The sequence below is a fragment of the Colletotrichum siamense genome (assembly GCF_013390195.1).
Source record: "Colletotrichum siamense strain Cg363 chromosome Unknown KSG_Cg363_contig07, whole genome shotgun sequence".
NCBI classification, from domain to species: Eukaryota; Fungi; Ascomycota; class Sordariomycetes; order Glomerellales; family Glomerellaceae; genus Colletotrichum; species Colletotrichum siamense.
Genome location: NW_023501020.1, coordinates 2,871,650 through 2,886,314, shown reverse-complemented (window position 1 = coordinate 2,886,314; position 14,665 = coordinate 2,871,650). Strand labels below are relative to the sequence as shown.

At 54.0% G+C, this 14,665-nt stretch overlaps 4 protein-coding genes across 4 annotated transcripts; 3 read left to right on the top strand and 1 right to left on the bottom strand.

Moving 5' to 3' along the window:
- Positions 1-3,565: 3,565 nt before the first annotated feature.
- CGCS363_v011094 (uncharacterized protein) lies at positions 3,566-5,090 on the top strand (the record flags this gene model as incomplete). The annotated part of the gene is made up of 4 exons (XM_036642943.1): positions 3,566-3,942; positions 3,999-4,463; positions 4,519-4,660; positions 4,722-5,090. 4 exons carry the CDS (start codon positions 3,566-3,568, stop codon positions 5,088-5,090), a joined length of 1,353 nt encoding a protein of 450 aa, XP_036492057.1.
- A 57-nt stretch (positions 5,091-5,147) lies between these two features.
- On the bottom strand, positions 5,148-5,651 carry CGCS363_v011093 (uncharacterized protein; the record flags this gene model as incomplete). The annotated part of the gene is made up of 1 exon (XM_036642942.1): positions 5,148-5,651. One exon carries the CDS (start codon positions 5,649-5,651, stop codon positions 5,148-5,150), a length of 504 nt encoding a protein of 167 aa, XP_036491926.1.
- A 1,699-nt stretch (positions 5,652-7,350) lies between these two features.
- On the top strand, positions 7,351-9,299 carry CGCS363_v011092 (uncharacterized protein; the record flags this gene model as incomplete). The annotated part of the gene is made up of 2 exons (XM_036642941.1): positions 7,351-7,420; positions 7,501-9,299. The coding sequence occupies 2 exons, from the start codon at positions 7,351-7,353 to the stop codon at positions 9,297-9,299; spliced, it is 1,869 nt and encodes a 622-aa protein (XP_036492236.1).
- Positions 9,300-10,535: 1,236 nt separating this feature from the next.
- MYO1 (Myosin-1) lies at positions 10,536-14,409 on the top strand (the record flags this gene model as incomplete). Its single annotated transcript, XM_036642940.1, has 3 exons — positions 10,536-10,538; positions 10,664-14,012; positions 14,063-14,409. 3 exons carry the CDS (start codon positions 10,536-10,538, stop codon positions 14,407-14,409), a joined length of 3,699 nt encoding a protein of 1,232 aa, XP_036491927.1.
- Between the last annotated feature and the right edge of the window lie 256 nt (positions 14,410-14,665).

Genomic DNA, 14,665 nt, shown 5'->3' with positions numbered 1-14,665 from the left:
CCCGTCTCGTATTTCGACACGCACGGGCTCACGTTCGAATCGTGGCGGGCTCGTTGGCTTGAATGCCGGCTGGGAAGACGCATGATTGGAGGTTCTTGCGGGCATCCAGTAGAAGACGTTCGATGTGTGGTTTGGCCCCGGCACATCTATATCGGTTTGAGATGTTTGTTGATTGTCACGACGAGAGCGTGGTTGCTCTTTTCTAACCGCAACCGACAGACGTTTCTGCCCATGTTGGTCGTCGTTGAGAAAGGATAAGTCTGGTCGTGCTAGCTTTGTGGGTGGTTCTGATGGAAATTGAACTCGTTTTGCCCGTGATCTTACGGGGAGTGGATTCAATTGCTCGTTTTCATCGAGTGGTGCTTCTGTGCTCTTTTCCTGCTGCGGCCCTGGTAAGTTGCTTTGCATGTTGGCTTCAAAGGGGAATGTATCCCGTGCAGCATGAAGATTTATATATGCGAAGTGAACCACGACGACGGGAGCAGCCCCAAATGCGGGTGTTCAAGCAGACAGATCTCTGGAATCAAAACGGCTTGCATGAGCATAATCAGGCTGCAGATATTCGAGCTGCGAAAGGCACCTGTTCCACCTGACTGAGGGCATGCAGCTTATCTTACATGCAGTGAACCCAGCCACTTTAGTGGGCCACGCTTGCTTCGGATGCCAACGGATGTGAAGTCTTCGCTAACGGCTGATGTGGTGCGCAAGACAAGGCTCTGAGAGCCAACGTCCATTGTCGGTAAAGCTTCATGTACGAATAGCCAAGGGTGCACAAGGAGTGGAGAGTTGCTTCCCAAATGAGCGAAGGGCGTCTCGCATGCAGGCCTGCGCCGTAACTGCGCATACCTAATAATAATTGAGGGCTCCCAACAGCAATGTTTGACAAACCTCACAGCCTGCTTGAAATTACCTCAAAAATTCCCCAACCTGACTCTTTCCATCAATTAGACCGTTTACAACGTTGCAGCTACTTCGAAGCACAAAATAACCAAAGCTAAATTTGCCAATACGGCATATCGATACGGCATCATGGGCGGCCCTCCGATGCCCCTTGACCCTGTTGCTTTCAAGAAGGCAGCGAATAACAGCAATAGGGGCAACTCAAACAGGAGCAGTGAGAATCACAAGAACGAGAACGAGTATCGACAGCCCGCCCACACGTCAAGAATGGCAGATGTTGCCCTTGAACCGAGGTCGAACGTCAGACGCAATCTGTATCGGCCTGGGATGAGAATTCGACGATTTGGCCGGTCCGACTTCGAACGGTTCAATGAAGAGAAAGCCGTTGGGGACCATACATTATTACGTCGGAGTAGCATTGGCAAAGTCGAGATCGAGTGCAATTATCGTTGGAAACAGGCACGATGGGGTGTGTTAGGACCGGAACAGAACCCAGCGGGCATTGTGTACATCGACATTTCTTTTAATCAGCCCCCGGGACATATGCTCAGCAATGCCAACATTCTCATTACACTGAGCGAAGACGCGCCTGTCCCCCATGGCAGGTTCAGTCGCAGGAACCCTGTCCGGACATCACTGGATTCGGAACACGCTATGCAAATTACGGAGTACTTTGGACCTCATGCCATTTACGGCCCTCAGAGCATGACCCTCGAAACCAACGAGAGGTCATTTCAACCCACCATAGGAGCTGGAGGTATAGTTGAAATGGGTGGGATGGGAACTCGCCGAAACGTCACTCGTCAATACGTTGACAGCTGGAGTTTCAAAGGCACACAAAAAAGAGCCAAGGGCGGCATAGGCTTACGTTGTCTCGAATGGGAGCTTACAGAGAATGAAACCGAGAGGAAGCCGCAACACAATCACGTATTTTATACAGCTTTCGCATTCGAACACACCGGGTTACCAGTTAATATGTGCGTCGAGATCGGGGGACGCCTCAAGAGCAAGACCGAACGGGGGAAGCAACGATTCTTCAGGTTTTGCTCGAGACCCGGCGACAAAGAAAACGTTATGGTCACGCAAATCGATCTCTCAACAGCACGGAACGACTTCAGGGAGGAGCTTGACCAGTTGGCATTTGGTCTCAACATGGATATGCAGAGGATAAATCTTGAGGCGATCCCTGTAGAGATGCCGGGGCCTACTCAGGCGACTTTCGAGCCAGTGGCTTCGGAGCCAATACGCGATGCAGACGAGACCCCTTTCAACAGTTTGGAGGAAGCCTCGAATGACATCAACGAGCTGGAGGAGTTTTTGTTGCAGGGAACCACACGGCCGCCAGCCCTACAAATTCCTCAGTCGGAATGTAGCAGCAACTCATTAAGCGGCGATGAGACCCTCGTCAACGACAGTGACCACATCATATCAACCGAATCAACCGCTTCAAAGCAAGTAGCTTGGAGAATTCCCGAGATTGTGGTCCTAGCCTTAATCAGATGGTTGATGTTGATGTTGAAAGCAATTGGGACTGATGACGTCGATCTTACCGGCATAACCGTCTCTGTAGCTAGGGGTGGCAAGATGGTTGCGGATCGGGAACTCGTGATTGATCGTATGGAATCAGAAGTAGGGAGAAGGAGCGGCTCGCGCATGGAACCAGTTCTGAACGGAAAATTGTTGGACGCGGCAGCAACTCGAAACGTTTCTACGGGACTTCTAGCCCCTAAACCTTACGGTGGTCACTTCGAGGGCCGTCAGAGACGACCAAGCCATGTTCGAATTCCGGATCAGAGTGCCGCTATGGAACTTCAAAGGAATTCACACAGTCATCCCTGCTAAGAAGTCGTTGTTTGCACTAGATCTCATTGTTAAAAACTTATGTAGACATATTGAAATAATTCTTCGACCCCGTTGAAGCAACAAAACATATTTTACTGTTGAAATTCGTTATAAAAGGACTTTACCAGCCGCGAGATATAGGTTGTTTGCCCAGCTCTAGAGTTGCAACCGTCTTTGAGAGCTTATGGTCTATCGCCTTCTCTATTACTACTTATGCTTTTGATATGTCTATTATCGTCTCTCGCTGTGCGTATACCTTGTCGAACACAAGCCCAGACGACCAGCTCACATAGCATGCCTAGCTAAAGCCATGACTTCTCCAGGCTTTGCAATACGTCTCTCATAATGTGGGAGAGGCTATACATAATACGCACAACTTGCGAAAAGGAGGAGTCTGCGTAATAGTGAAGTCATGATACGGCATTTTCACCCCTGAAAAAAACAACGAATCTCCTAATTTTGCTGCAATAAAGTAGTCAGTTCCTATGATGGTTAGGCTATGTAGTTGATTGTGAAGTCACGATCAATCCACGCAGTATCCTTGACAAAAAAAAACATGGACTTTTGAACATGCCGCGCAGAGTGGGTTATCCGATGACAGTAACATCCATATTTAGCGCATTCATAAATTAGGACTTATAAGAGTGATCTTCAGGCGGAATCGGTCAATTTTCAATGCGTATGTCACCTGCGCCCTATCTCTCGACAATGCGGAAATATCAAATCCGCGACCCACTTCATCGCGCGTCCTTCAAACTTCGCCCTGCCGGCCTGACAGGCGCGTTTCTTCCCCGAGTCACACCCTCAGTTCAGCATCCAAAAGATGTTCCGCCAACTACTTATCCGCGGCTTTGCCGAAAGCGGCCTACAAAGCCTTTGCAGGTGTCACAAGGATGTCAAGTTGATATGTCTCAAGCGCTTTGTCCGCATGTTCGCGTACGGCGCGACGACCCTGCATCTGGTCGCATACCTCGAACTCCTAGGCTTCTCAGCCACACGAATTGGGCTGTTCATGGCATTGACGCTTGTTGGCGATACTTGCATCAGCCTGGTTCTCACTTCTTGCGCCGATGGAGTTGGTCGGAGACTCGTCTTGGCGTTCGGGGCAGCGCTTATGGTCGCCAGTGGTGTCGCGTTTGGGCTGTGTGACAGCTTCTGGATCTTGTTGGCTGCGGCGGTCTTTGGAGTCATCAGCCCCGGGTATGATCCTATTTTGTTTTCAGACTCTTTGAATAACAAGCTGATCTTTTGCACAGAGGCAACGAAATTGGTCCATTCCGTGCAGTTGAGGAGAGTATCGTAGCCCACCTGACTACCGCCGAGGACAGAAGTGATGTGTATGCTTGGTACAGCCTCGTAGGAGCAGCCGGAACGGCAGTCGGAGCAATTACGAGTGGCTGGACAGCTCAGTCGCTGACTAGTAACTCCGGGTGGAGCGACGAAGCCGCGTATCGAGCAGTCTTCTACGGGTATTCGGCGCTGGGTGTATTCAAGCTCGCTCTAGTCCTGTTGCTTAGCCAAGACTCCGAGGCAGAGCCCGAAGTTCATGACGAGGATGAGACAAGGCCCATTCTCGGCACAGAGAGAGCCGAGCCACAGGTTGAGACCGCCGGCTGGAGGCGAAAGCTGCTGCCCGGCATTCAGAAGAGCAGCTTTCCGGTTGTCATACCGCTGTGTCTCCTCTTCGCACTCGACTCCTTTGCTTCCAGTCTTACACCGCAGTATGTGAACTTTGTCTATTCGGCTGTCAATGAGAAGCTAACTGAGTGTTCCTAGATCCTGGATTGCCTTCTTCTTCCGGTGGAAGTTTGACATGGACAACGGCCTTCTCGGATCCATGTTCTTCGTATGCAGCTTCCTAGCTGTGGTAACCACCTTGGTTGCATCCTCTCTGGCGAAGCGTATCGGTAACCTCAACGTAAGTATCAAGCTCCCAGAAAGACTCCTCCCAGAAACTCAAAGCTTACAAGCCAAACCAGACGATGGTGTTCACCCACCTCCCCTCCGCAGTATTCACCGCCCTCCTACCTTTGCCGCAATCTGTCAACGCTGCGATAGTTCTCTTGATTCTGCGGGCTTTAACCCAGTCCATGGATGTGGCACCCAGGGCAGCCTTCGTAGCAGGAATTCTGAAACCCAAGGAACGAACCACAGTGATGGGACTTGTCAATGTCCTCAAGACGGCTGCGCAGAGTGTAGGCCCCCTCGGCGTCGGAGTGTTGGTGGACCGTAACCTCTTCTGGGTGGCCTTCGTGAGTGCTGGATGCCTTAAGGTGGTCTACGACCTGGGCCTGATGGTTTGCTTCCGGAAGAGCGAGAGACGGGAGGAGGACGGCCCGATTGCTTAGAACGTATTCCGGTAAGCACGGTGAACCGAGCCAACTTGCTACTGTTCTTGATCAATATCAAAATCTTTGCCAGCGTAGCCGAAAGTCGGCATCACCATTCTTCGCGCGTCCGACGTAGTCCACGACTCGATCAATCATGGCCAGAGTTGGCTGGAACGGCAGGTCCGCTTGCATAACAGACGCAGCCAGGTACCGGCGGAAGCGCTCAAAGTCAGGGCCCTGCTCGGGGGAAGCTTCAGGCATGCGATGGTCGTGGGCGAAGATGTCCCACACCCAATGATACTTCTCCCAAAAGCCCTCCAAATTGTAGAGAACCTCCCCTCGCCATACATATTCGTTCCACATCGCGCACGTCTGGTTGCCGGGGACGGGCAGGCCGAGATCCTTAATCAGTTGGTCGGCCAGGAGTATCAGCTTCCAACGGTACGAGACGAAAGCGCCAATGTCGATGGTGACGTCTGGATTTGTATTTCCCCACGCGGCGGCCTTGAGGCATTCTTTGAGGAAGGCGCCATCGCCCTGCCAATCGCCAGGACACGTCTGGTAGAATAACTCCGCCATGTCTTGGACACGGTAGTAGCACCTTGGGCAGGAGGCAGGACGAGGGTAGCCCCTGGATACGGGTGCTAGGTGTCCATGAAAGCACTTGAGCCTGGTCAGTTCGGTCAATCTCTCTGCGTAAAAGAAAACTTCCGGGGTTGTCATTGTCTGGGAGTGCCGAGATTGGTCTCTGGCCTTGTCATGTGTTGGCGGCGTCGACGAATTTGGTGAATTTATTGGGCTGCTTATGATATCGGGCGATAGAGGAGTCCAACTCTGGCTGACTTTGGTGACGAAACGAAGAAGAACGTGTTTGCGATGTCGCAGAGAAGGAAGGTTCGCCGTTACGCTACGTCGAATTGCCTTAGTATAAATAACGTGGGGACATGGATAAACTCATGGGCTCTGAATCACTCGGTTCAGTTCGTCTTTCCCCAGAGGCTGGATCGCGTGGCCATAACGGGACCACGCGGGTGGCTCAAACTTTCTAGGACTCATGTTCACGCGGTCATGATTATCATCAAGGTTGCTGCAGACCGACCCAGCTATGATCTTCTCGGCGGGTACATGATTGGAATGCATAGAGGTCCATCGGTGATCAACAGACACCTCGGCAAGGTGAATGAAGAGAACGTAAATATCGAGGTGGAGATATTTGCGGGAGGGACAACGACAAGCAGGGAGACGAAGGCAACGAGAGAGAAGATAGAAAAGAAATCGAAATGTGACTGCCCGACTTGCAATCATCCCTCTTCTCTACCGGAAGCCGCTCTAGCTACACTTCAGTCTATCTGGATCTTGGAGTAAGCTCAGAGGCTTCTCTTCTTGTGACTGGAGTTTCGTACGGTGACAGTCGCAGGAGACATGTTGCCCTCACAACATTTGGCCCGTCAATGTTGCCGATGCTCGTTGCCTTGCAGGCGCAGTCTGAACCAACGACTTCAACCATGGAATACTTCGTCCACTCAACGAAAGGGATCGCAAGCATGGCATTGCCGCGCAAGCATCGCTCACGTTCAACGGACACTCTCTTGCAGGCTGGGTAACACGAAGACCCTGGTATCAACGAATTGCAGCCCAATAAGGTAGAAACAAGTCGCGGTGGAAAATCAGGCTGTGGAGGTACGACGGGAATGCGGAATCGGCTCGTTGCCAAGGATTCGACGGTTGCAGTGGCTTCAAGAGCCGAGCGGGATTGGCCTCCTGTTGTGTACCCGCGATTGCTGTCTGGAGGAGAAAGAACGTAGCTGTACTGTTTCAGACATTCGAGGGGGAGACTCACCGCTTCCCGCGGTCTGGATCATGAAAAATTCCAGTCATTGATAATCGCGATGAAGGAAGCTCTGGAAGCTGCAACGCAACGTGTAAGGTGAGCACAGAGCCGCTAGCAGCAAGCAGATTGGCATGTGCTGTTGACGAAGCGACAACCTTTAATTAGCGAGAGGACGGCACGAGACGAGCAAAACAACTGGAGCTTTGACAGCGCAACCCACCCAAAAAGTCCAGGCGTTTCTACCCGGTCCACCCCCGGATCTGCACTAATCTGTAAAGGGCTAGGGCGCCAGGAATACCGATAACGATAGCGATAGGATCATCCTTCGACCCTCCACTCTTCTCCCAGGATCCTGTCCGGGCTCCCCTCTGCCACCCCGAAACTCAGGGCTAAAAGAAGTACCCTTCGCATGAGTCTCCGGACGCTTCCCCAACATCCGTACCCACAATGGCGTCGCGATACTCTCCGAAGAGGCTCGACGAGCTTCCGGACGAGATACTGCTGCGCGTCCTGTCCTGTAAGTTCCGCTCTGCTTCTCCGTCTTGGCTCTGCACCCCAGATTTTGCAGCTGACAAGGCCCGGAATCGGGTTTCCCAGTTCTCGAGCCTCACGACTTCCCCGGCCTACAGCTCGTCTGCCGAAAGCTGCAAAAGATCTCCCTCGATAATAGCCACTGGCGATCACGGACATTCGACGAGTCGCCGTTTCTGGAGTCCATTCAGCGTCGCCGCCGCCTATCCCGCATCGTCGACGACGATGTCATTGACGAGCCTCTTCTGAGCGCTGCCGTGCATCTGAGCCAAGAGCAGAGCGGTACGGAACCGCCACAGCACTTTTACGATGAAGAGACGGGAGAACAGCGCAGGCAGAGGGATATGGCCAACTGGGACCCTTCGTTTCCGACTGAGCCGGTCTTCTGGTACAACGAGTACATCCAGCGATATGCGCCTATTGCGACGAGCTGGCTGCAGCAGCCGAGGATTCGGGACGGGAACGAAGAGGATACGCTAGACGTCAGGGGGATGGCCCTCTACAGCCCGAACCAAAGCAGCAACGAACTGCTGGCTGTATCGCCACTGGACGATGGGTCCATGTGCATTTGGGACTTGAAGGGGGCTCGTGGGCGCAAGGGGGCCATGGTCGGGAAAAGCCGTGATGGGGTGCTCTATCTCGACGGACCACAGACCATGGGACGGTCTAGGAAGATTGACACTGGGGTGACGGAGTGCATCGCTGTGGACGACTTCTCCGGCAGGGCTTTCGTTGCCGTCCAAGGACATCTGCGGGAAGTCGATCTGAATCGTCTCGAAGTCGCGTCGGAGCAGTCGTTCGAGTGGTCCATCACAGCCCTATCTCCTGCCGCTCCTGGCTTGCCACTGACCGTTGGAACATCACTAGGGATTCACCTTTTCGATTATAGGGCCAGGGTGAGGACGCCGAGGGACATCGTCGAGAAGATTGATGTGCTGGCGGTAAATTCTCCGGATGAGTCGCCGTTCGATTCGGATCCGCTACCAGTGTATGCGCCCCTGTCGCAACCCACGCCTCTGAGCATCTTGCATCTGCCGAACCCGAACGACGAACATTCCTTTTCAGATGATATTTACGTCGCAGGGCGCTTTTCCAATATTCTCCACTACGATCGACGCACGTTCCCGTCGATTGTAGGATCGATTCACTCCGGGGCTAGGCTTTCAAGTCTTGCGTCTTTGCCTTATCCTTTCTCGACGATGGATAGCGAGATACGTCGAAAGGCGGAGCTGTCTTTGGAGCAAGTCCTGGACTCCAAGATGAAGGCCGGCGGTCGTACCCTCATTGCTGCAGGCGAATACAATACCAAAGGATCGTTGGAGTTGTACGGCTTGTGCCCGCCGCAAGGAAACTCATCCGCAGCTCTCATGCAGAACTCTACCATGAAAAACCGGCAGACGTCTTCTCAGTCCAAGATCCTATCGGTGACGAATCAGGGCACCCGCATCGTCTTTTCTGACGGTTCTGGCCTCTTGAAGTGGTTTGAACGGGATGGCTTCACCGAGGTACGGCGGCATAAGATCGGTCATAGCGAAGTCTCGGAACGGCCGTCCTTGTTCGCGTCAATGCCGGGCTCAGACGATCTTGCCAGAAAGATCTTATCAACACAAACACGCACCGGGGTGGACAATGTCAACGATGATGACATCTTGTTCTGGACGGGTGAGAAGCTCGGCCTCGTCAGCTTCTCGGGCAAGCCTGGGTTCCAAGCAGACGATTTTGAAGAAGAGAGACAACTGTCGGAAGAAGAGGCGAGGGTTGAAGAGGCAGAGAAACAGTATAACGAGAAGATGAGGATAGCGCTCGAACGCCAAGCGGACGACGTTAGGATCGTGAGGGGTCTGGGACTGGGGCTCTCGGGATAAGATAAGCGATGTGCGTCCTGGCCTTGATAAGGTTACAGAGAAAAGAAAGCTGGGCCAGCGAAGATCATGACAGCAATGTTACGACGAATATTATGAGTAGCAAACAGGGCTAGCAGATAGAGCATATAAGACAGACATAATGAAGAAGGTGCGCCGTCTTGGAAATCCCACCCAATGGATGTCGGCATCCGAGGATGCCGCTGATGTCCACTTTATCAATCAAGTGATATCGAAGTTTTCAATCCGTTGGGTCGTTGGGAAGAGGGCTCTCTAAAGAGCCTCGATAATGACGATCCGCCGGCTTCGGGACAGGCCGCAGTCAGGGTCGGAGGGGCCAACTTGAGCCGGGCTGGCGCTTAGAACATTTCCACGTTGAGGGGTGAAACAGTCCCGCGCTACACGCGCTGTCTCTGGGACGAACCATGGCCAGACCTTAAATTGACCTTGGGTACACATGAGACTGCGAAGGGCTGCGAGAATGGACTTTTTATCGTTTGGCATGGCACACGCAAACGTAAAACGATATGTAGTCCACCAATGGGCGCCGAGGGAAAACCTGATGAAAGCTATGACCTCAGAGCCTTATTCCAGACACGCGGGCAGGCAGGAGCAAGAGTCAGGTCTTTTTTTTTGGCAGAAACTTCCAAGAAAATCTCCCGCAGCAGGAGGGCGGGATGGACAGGGGGGCATAAAGATGAGTGGAGCTACCATTCGCCTAAGGAGGAGCGCTAAAGCATCGTGAGCATTACGCGGAACCAGACGCCACCGATTCTCCGGCTTGAGGCTGTGCATGACACGGGAGAACCTCGGTCATTGGCTGACTGAGCCCCCCAGAAAAGCCCCGCCAGAAATTCCCCCTAAGGTACCAACTAAGGCAAGGACGTGGGCGCTGGGAACGGGCAGGCTGGGCGTAATACCAGTGTCGTCAGGCACCAGCAGCCAGCACCACCGACCGACCGGGACCACTGCGCCGAGCCAGCCAGCAGACCGTCTGTTGGTCAACGTTTGGATTTGGATCTCGGGCAAGAACCAGCCACACTGCACCTGCGTAATCCCTCCGTCCGCACCGCACCGCAACGTCACTTTCTGGTGCGCCTTCCTTCCAGTCTCTCACTCAGCAAAAAAGCAACTTTTTCGCTCTTTCATCCTACCAAGCGCAAAATATCCTCACCGTTTTGTTTGCCTGCGCGCAACTACACAGAGATACCGGCATTCCCTCATTGAGAACTGCCCAGCATGGTGAGACGCTTGCTTCATGCCCCGCGCGCACCCTATTCCCACCTCCGACTGGTGACCCCGAATCCCCCACCGCCTCCCGACTGCCAGAAGCCACAGAAACTGACCAACGCCCGTGTCATCTCTAGGGTATCTCACGACGTCCCAAGGACAAGTCCGCGAGGACAGGCCCGGCCGGCCCCTCCGGTGCGGCGGGCGGCGGCGGCAAGCCCAAGAAGGCCACCTACGAGGTCACCAAGAAGAAGGAGATTGGCGTTTCGGATCTTACGTTGCTCAGTAAGGTGTCCAACGAAGCTATCAACGAGAACCTCAAGAAGCGATTCGAGGGCGCCGAAATCTACACCTACATTGGCCATGTCTTGGTCTCCGTTAATCCCTTCCGGGATCTGGGTATCTACACCGACCAGGTCCTCGACAGCTACAAGGGCAAGAACCGTCTCGAGATGCCCCCGCACGTGTTCGCTATCGCCGAATCCGCGTACTACAACATGAAGGCCTACCAGGACAACCAGTGTGTCATCATTTCTGGAGAGTCGGGTGCTGGCAAGACCGAGGCTGCCAAGCGCATCATGCAGTACATCGCCAATGTGTCGGGAGGAGAATCGGGCGACATCAAGAAGGTCAAGGACATGGTGCTGGCAACCAATCCTTTGCTGGAGTCTTTCGGAAACGCAAAGACCCTGAGGAATAACAACTCGTCCCGTTTCGGCAAGTATCTGCAGATTCACTTCAACGCGCAGGGCGAGCCCGTCGGTGCCGACATCACAAACTACCTCCTTGAGAAGTCGAGAGTCGTCGGCCAAATCACCAACGAGCGAAACTTCCACATCTTCTACCAGTTCACCAAGGGCGCCTCCCAGAACTACCGCCAACAATTCGGCATTCAAACGCCCGAGACATACGTTTACACTAGCAGATCGAAGTGTCTCGAGGTTGACGGAATCGACGACTTGGCCGAATACAACGATACCCTCCAGGCCATGAAGATTATTGGTCTTTCTCAGGCTGAGCAGGACGAGATCCACCGCATGCTGGCTGCCATCCTGTGGGCTGGCAACATTCAGTTCCACGAAGGTCAGGACGGTTACGCCGCGGTTAGCGACCAGTCGGTCGTAGACTTCTTGGCCTACCTGTTGGAGGTCACCCCGGACCAGCTGATCAAGGCTATCACGATCCGTATCCTCACTCCGCGAAACGGCGAGGTCATCGAATCCCCCACGAACGTTTCCCAGGCCGTCGCGACCCGAGATGCTCTGTCTAAGGCAATCTACAACAACCTCTTTGACTGGATTGTCGAGCGCGTCAACAAGTCTCTGAAGGCGAAGGAGGCAACGATCAACAACATTGGTATCCTCGATATCTACGGCTTCGAGATTTTCGAGAAGAACAGTTTCGAGCAGCTCTGCATCAACTACGTGAACGAAAAGCTGCAGCAGATCTTCATTCAGTTGACCCTGAAGGCTGAGCAAGACGAGTACGCACGCGAACAGATTCAGTGGACACCTATTAAGTACTTCGACAACAAGATCGTGTGCGACCTCATCGAGGCGGTCCGGCCTCCCGGTATCTTGTCCGCCATGAAGGATGCGACCAAGACCGCCCACGCCGACCCCGCTGCTTCTGACCGCACTTTTATGCAGAGCATCAACGGCATGTCCAACCCTCACTTGACCCCCCGCCAAGGTAGCTTCATCATCAAGCACTACGCCGGTGATGTCGCCTACACGGTCGATGGAATCACGGACAAGAACAAGGATCTCTTGCTCAAGGGTCTGCTCAACCTCTTCGGCACCAGCGGCAACAAATTCGTTCATACTTTGTTCCCTCACCAAGTCGACCAAGACAACCGAAAGCAGCCGCCCTCCGCTGGTGATAGAATCAGAGCCTCGGCGAACGCTCTCGTCGAGACCTTGATGAAGTGCCAGCCTTCATACATCCGAACCATCAAGCCCAACGAGAACAAGTCGTACTCCGAGTACAATGTGCCCAACGTCCTGCATCAGATCAAGTACCTCGGTCTCCAGGAGAACGTTCGCATTCGCCGCGCCGGTTTCGCATACAGACAGACGTTCGAGAAGTTTGTCGACCGCTTCTTCCTGCTGTCGCCTGCCACCTCATACGCTGGCGAGTACACATGGCAAGGATCATACCAGCAGGCGGTTCAGCAGATTCTCAAGGACACAAGTATTCCCAAGGAAGAGTGGCAGATGGGTACCACCAAGGCCTTCATCAAGTCACCAGAGACACTGTTTGCTCTCGAGCACATGAGAGACCGATACTGGCACAACATGGCCACCCGTATCCAGCGTATGTGGCGTGCCTACCTGGCCTACCGTGCAGAGTCTGCCACTCGTATTCAACGGTTCTGGCGCAAGAAGAGAACCGGCGCCGAGTTCTTGCAGCTGCGTGACCAGGGCCACAGAGTTCTCCAGAACCGCAAAGAGAGACGCAGATACAGTTTGCTTGGCTCTCGCAGATTCTTGGGAGATTACCTTGGCATCAACGCAGCAGCTGGTCCTGGTTCTCAGATCAGAAACGCGATTGGCATTGGCAGCAACGAGAGAGCCGTCTTCTCTTGCCGCGGAGAGATCCTCGAGGCCAAGTTCGGCAGATCCAGCAAGCCTAGTCCCCGAATCCTGGTGGTTACAAACAGCAAGTTTTACATCGTCGCGCAGATGCTGGTCAACCACCAGCCGCAGATCTCCGTCGAGCGCTCAATGCCATTGGGTGCTATCAAGTTCATTGGTACTTCGACCGCTCGCGACGATTGGTTCTCCCTAGGCGTGGGATCGCCACAAGAGGCTGATCCTTTGTTGAACTGTGTACTGAAGACCGAGATGTTCACGCAGATGCAACAGGTCATGCCTGGTGGCTTTAGCTTGAAGATTGGTGAAGTAATCGAGTACGCAAAGAAGCCCGGCAAGATGCAGACTGTGAAGGTCCTCAAAGACTCTCAGCAACCTGTCGACTACTACAAGAGTGGAGCTGTACACACTCAGCCTGGCGAGCCCCCTTCCTCTGTCTCCAAGCCGACACCAAAGGGCAAGCCAGTCCCTCCTAAGCCCATCACGCGTGGCAAGCTCATCAAGCCTGGTGGTCCCAATGGCAGACCATCTCGCACCACTGGCAGCCGGCCCCAGCCCCGCCCAGGTGCCTCTTCAGCGAAGAAGGGGCCCTCCATTACTCCTCAGATTCCTGCTGCTGCCAGCTCAGTTGTCTCCAACAGCTCCAACAGTTCTGTCAGCTCAGCCAAGACAGGACCCTTTGGCCGTCAACAACAAGCTGCCTCTGCAGCTATTCCCACACACACCAAGCCGGCTGCCGCGACCAGAATGCCCCCTCCTCCTCCCCCTGCTGCGCCTCCCGCGCCCGGCAGGATCATGGCCAAGGTCCTCTATGACTTCGCAGGCCAGCGAGAGAACGAGCTCACGATCCGCGCTGGCGATCTTATTGAGATTGTCCAGAAGGAGAACAACGGTAAGCACACCCGCCCTTTTCGTCACTGCGTCTGAAACTGACTTCCCTAGGCTGGTGGCTCGCCAAGCACACCGGAGGCCAAGCCTGGGTGCCCGCTGCCTACGTCGAGGAGCAAGCGCCCGCTCCGGTTGTGGCCCCTCGCCCGCCTCCTCCTCCTCCCAACGGCGCGGCTGCCCGTGGCAAGCCTACCCCTCCTCAGCCTCCCGTCAAGCGTCCCGCCGCCGGCCGCAAACCTGCTCCTACTCCCGCCCGCGACTCCGGTCTTAGCCTGAACGGATCCAACGGCTCCGATAGCCGCAGCAACACCCCCACGCCCAGCCTGGGCAACAGCTTGGCGGACGCCTTGCTCGCGAGAAAGAACGCGATGGCGAAGAAGGACGAGGATGACGACTGGTAATCGAGCTGCCGCTGTTTCTCTGTGCGTGGACTGTCAGGGACGGTACCGTCGTCGGGTTCTTGTTATAGATCTGGACCCCACCCTGGATTGATGCTTCATGATTGCACGACACGATTGCTAGCTACTCTTTTGGCACTTGATGGAGGGATGGAAAAAAAGAAGACCGTGGAAATGCGTCTAGAGTGGCTAAAGCGGTTCATGGTCACACAAAAACCCAAACCTTTGCCCTTTTTTTTTTCAAATTCCTTGTTTTTTT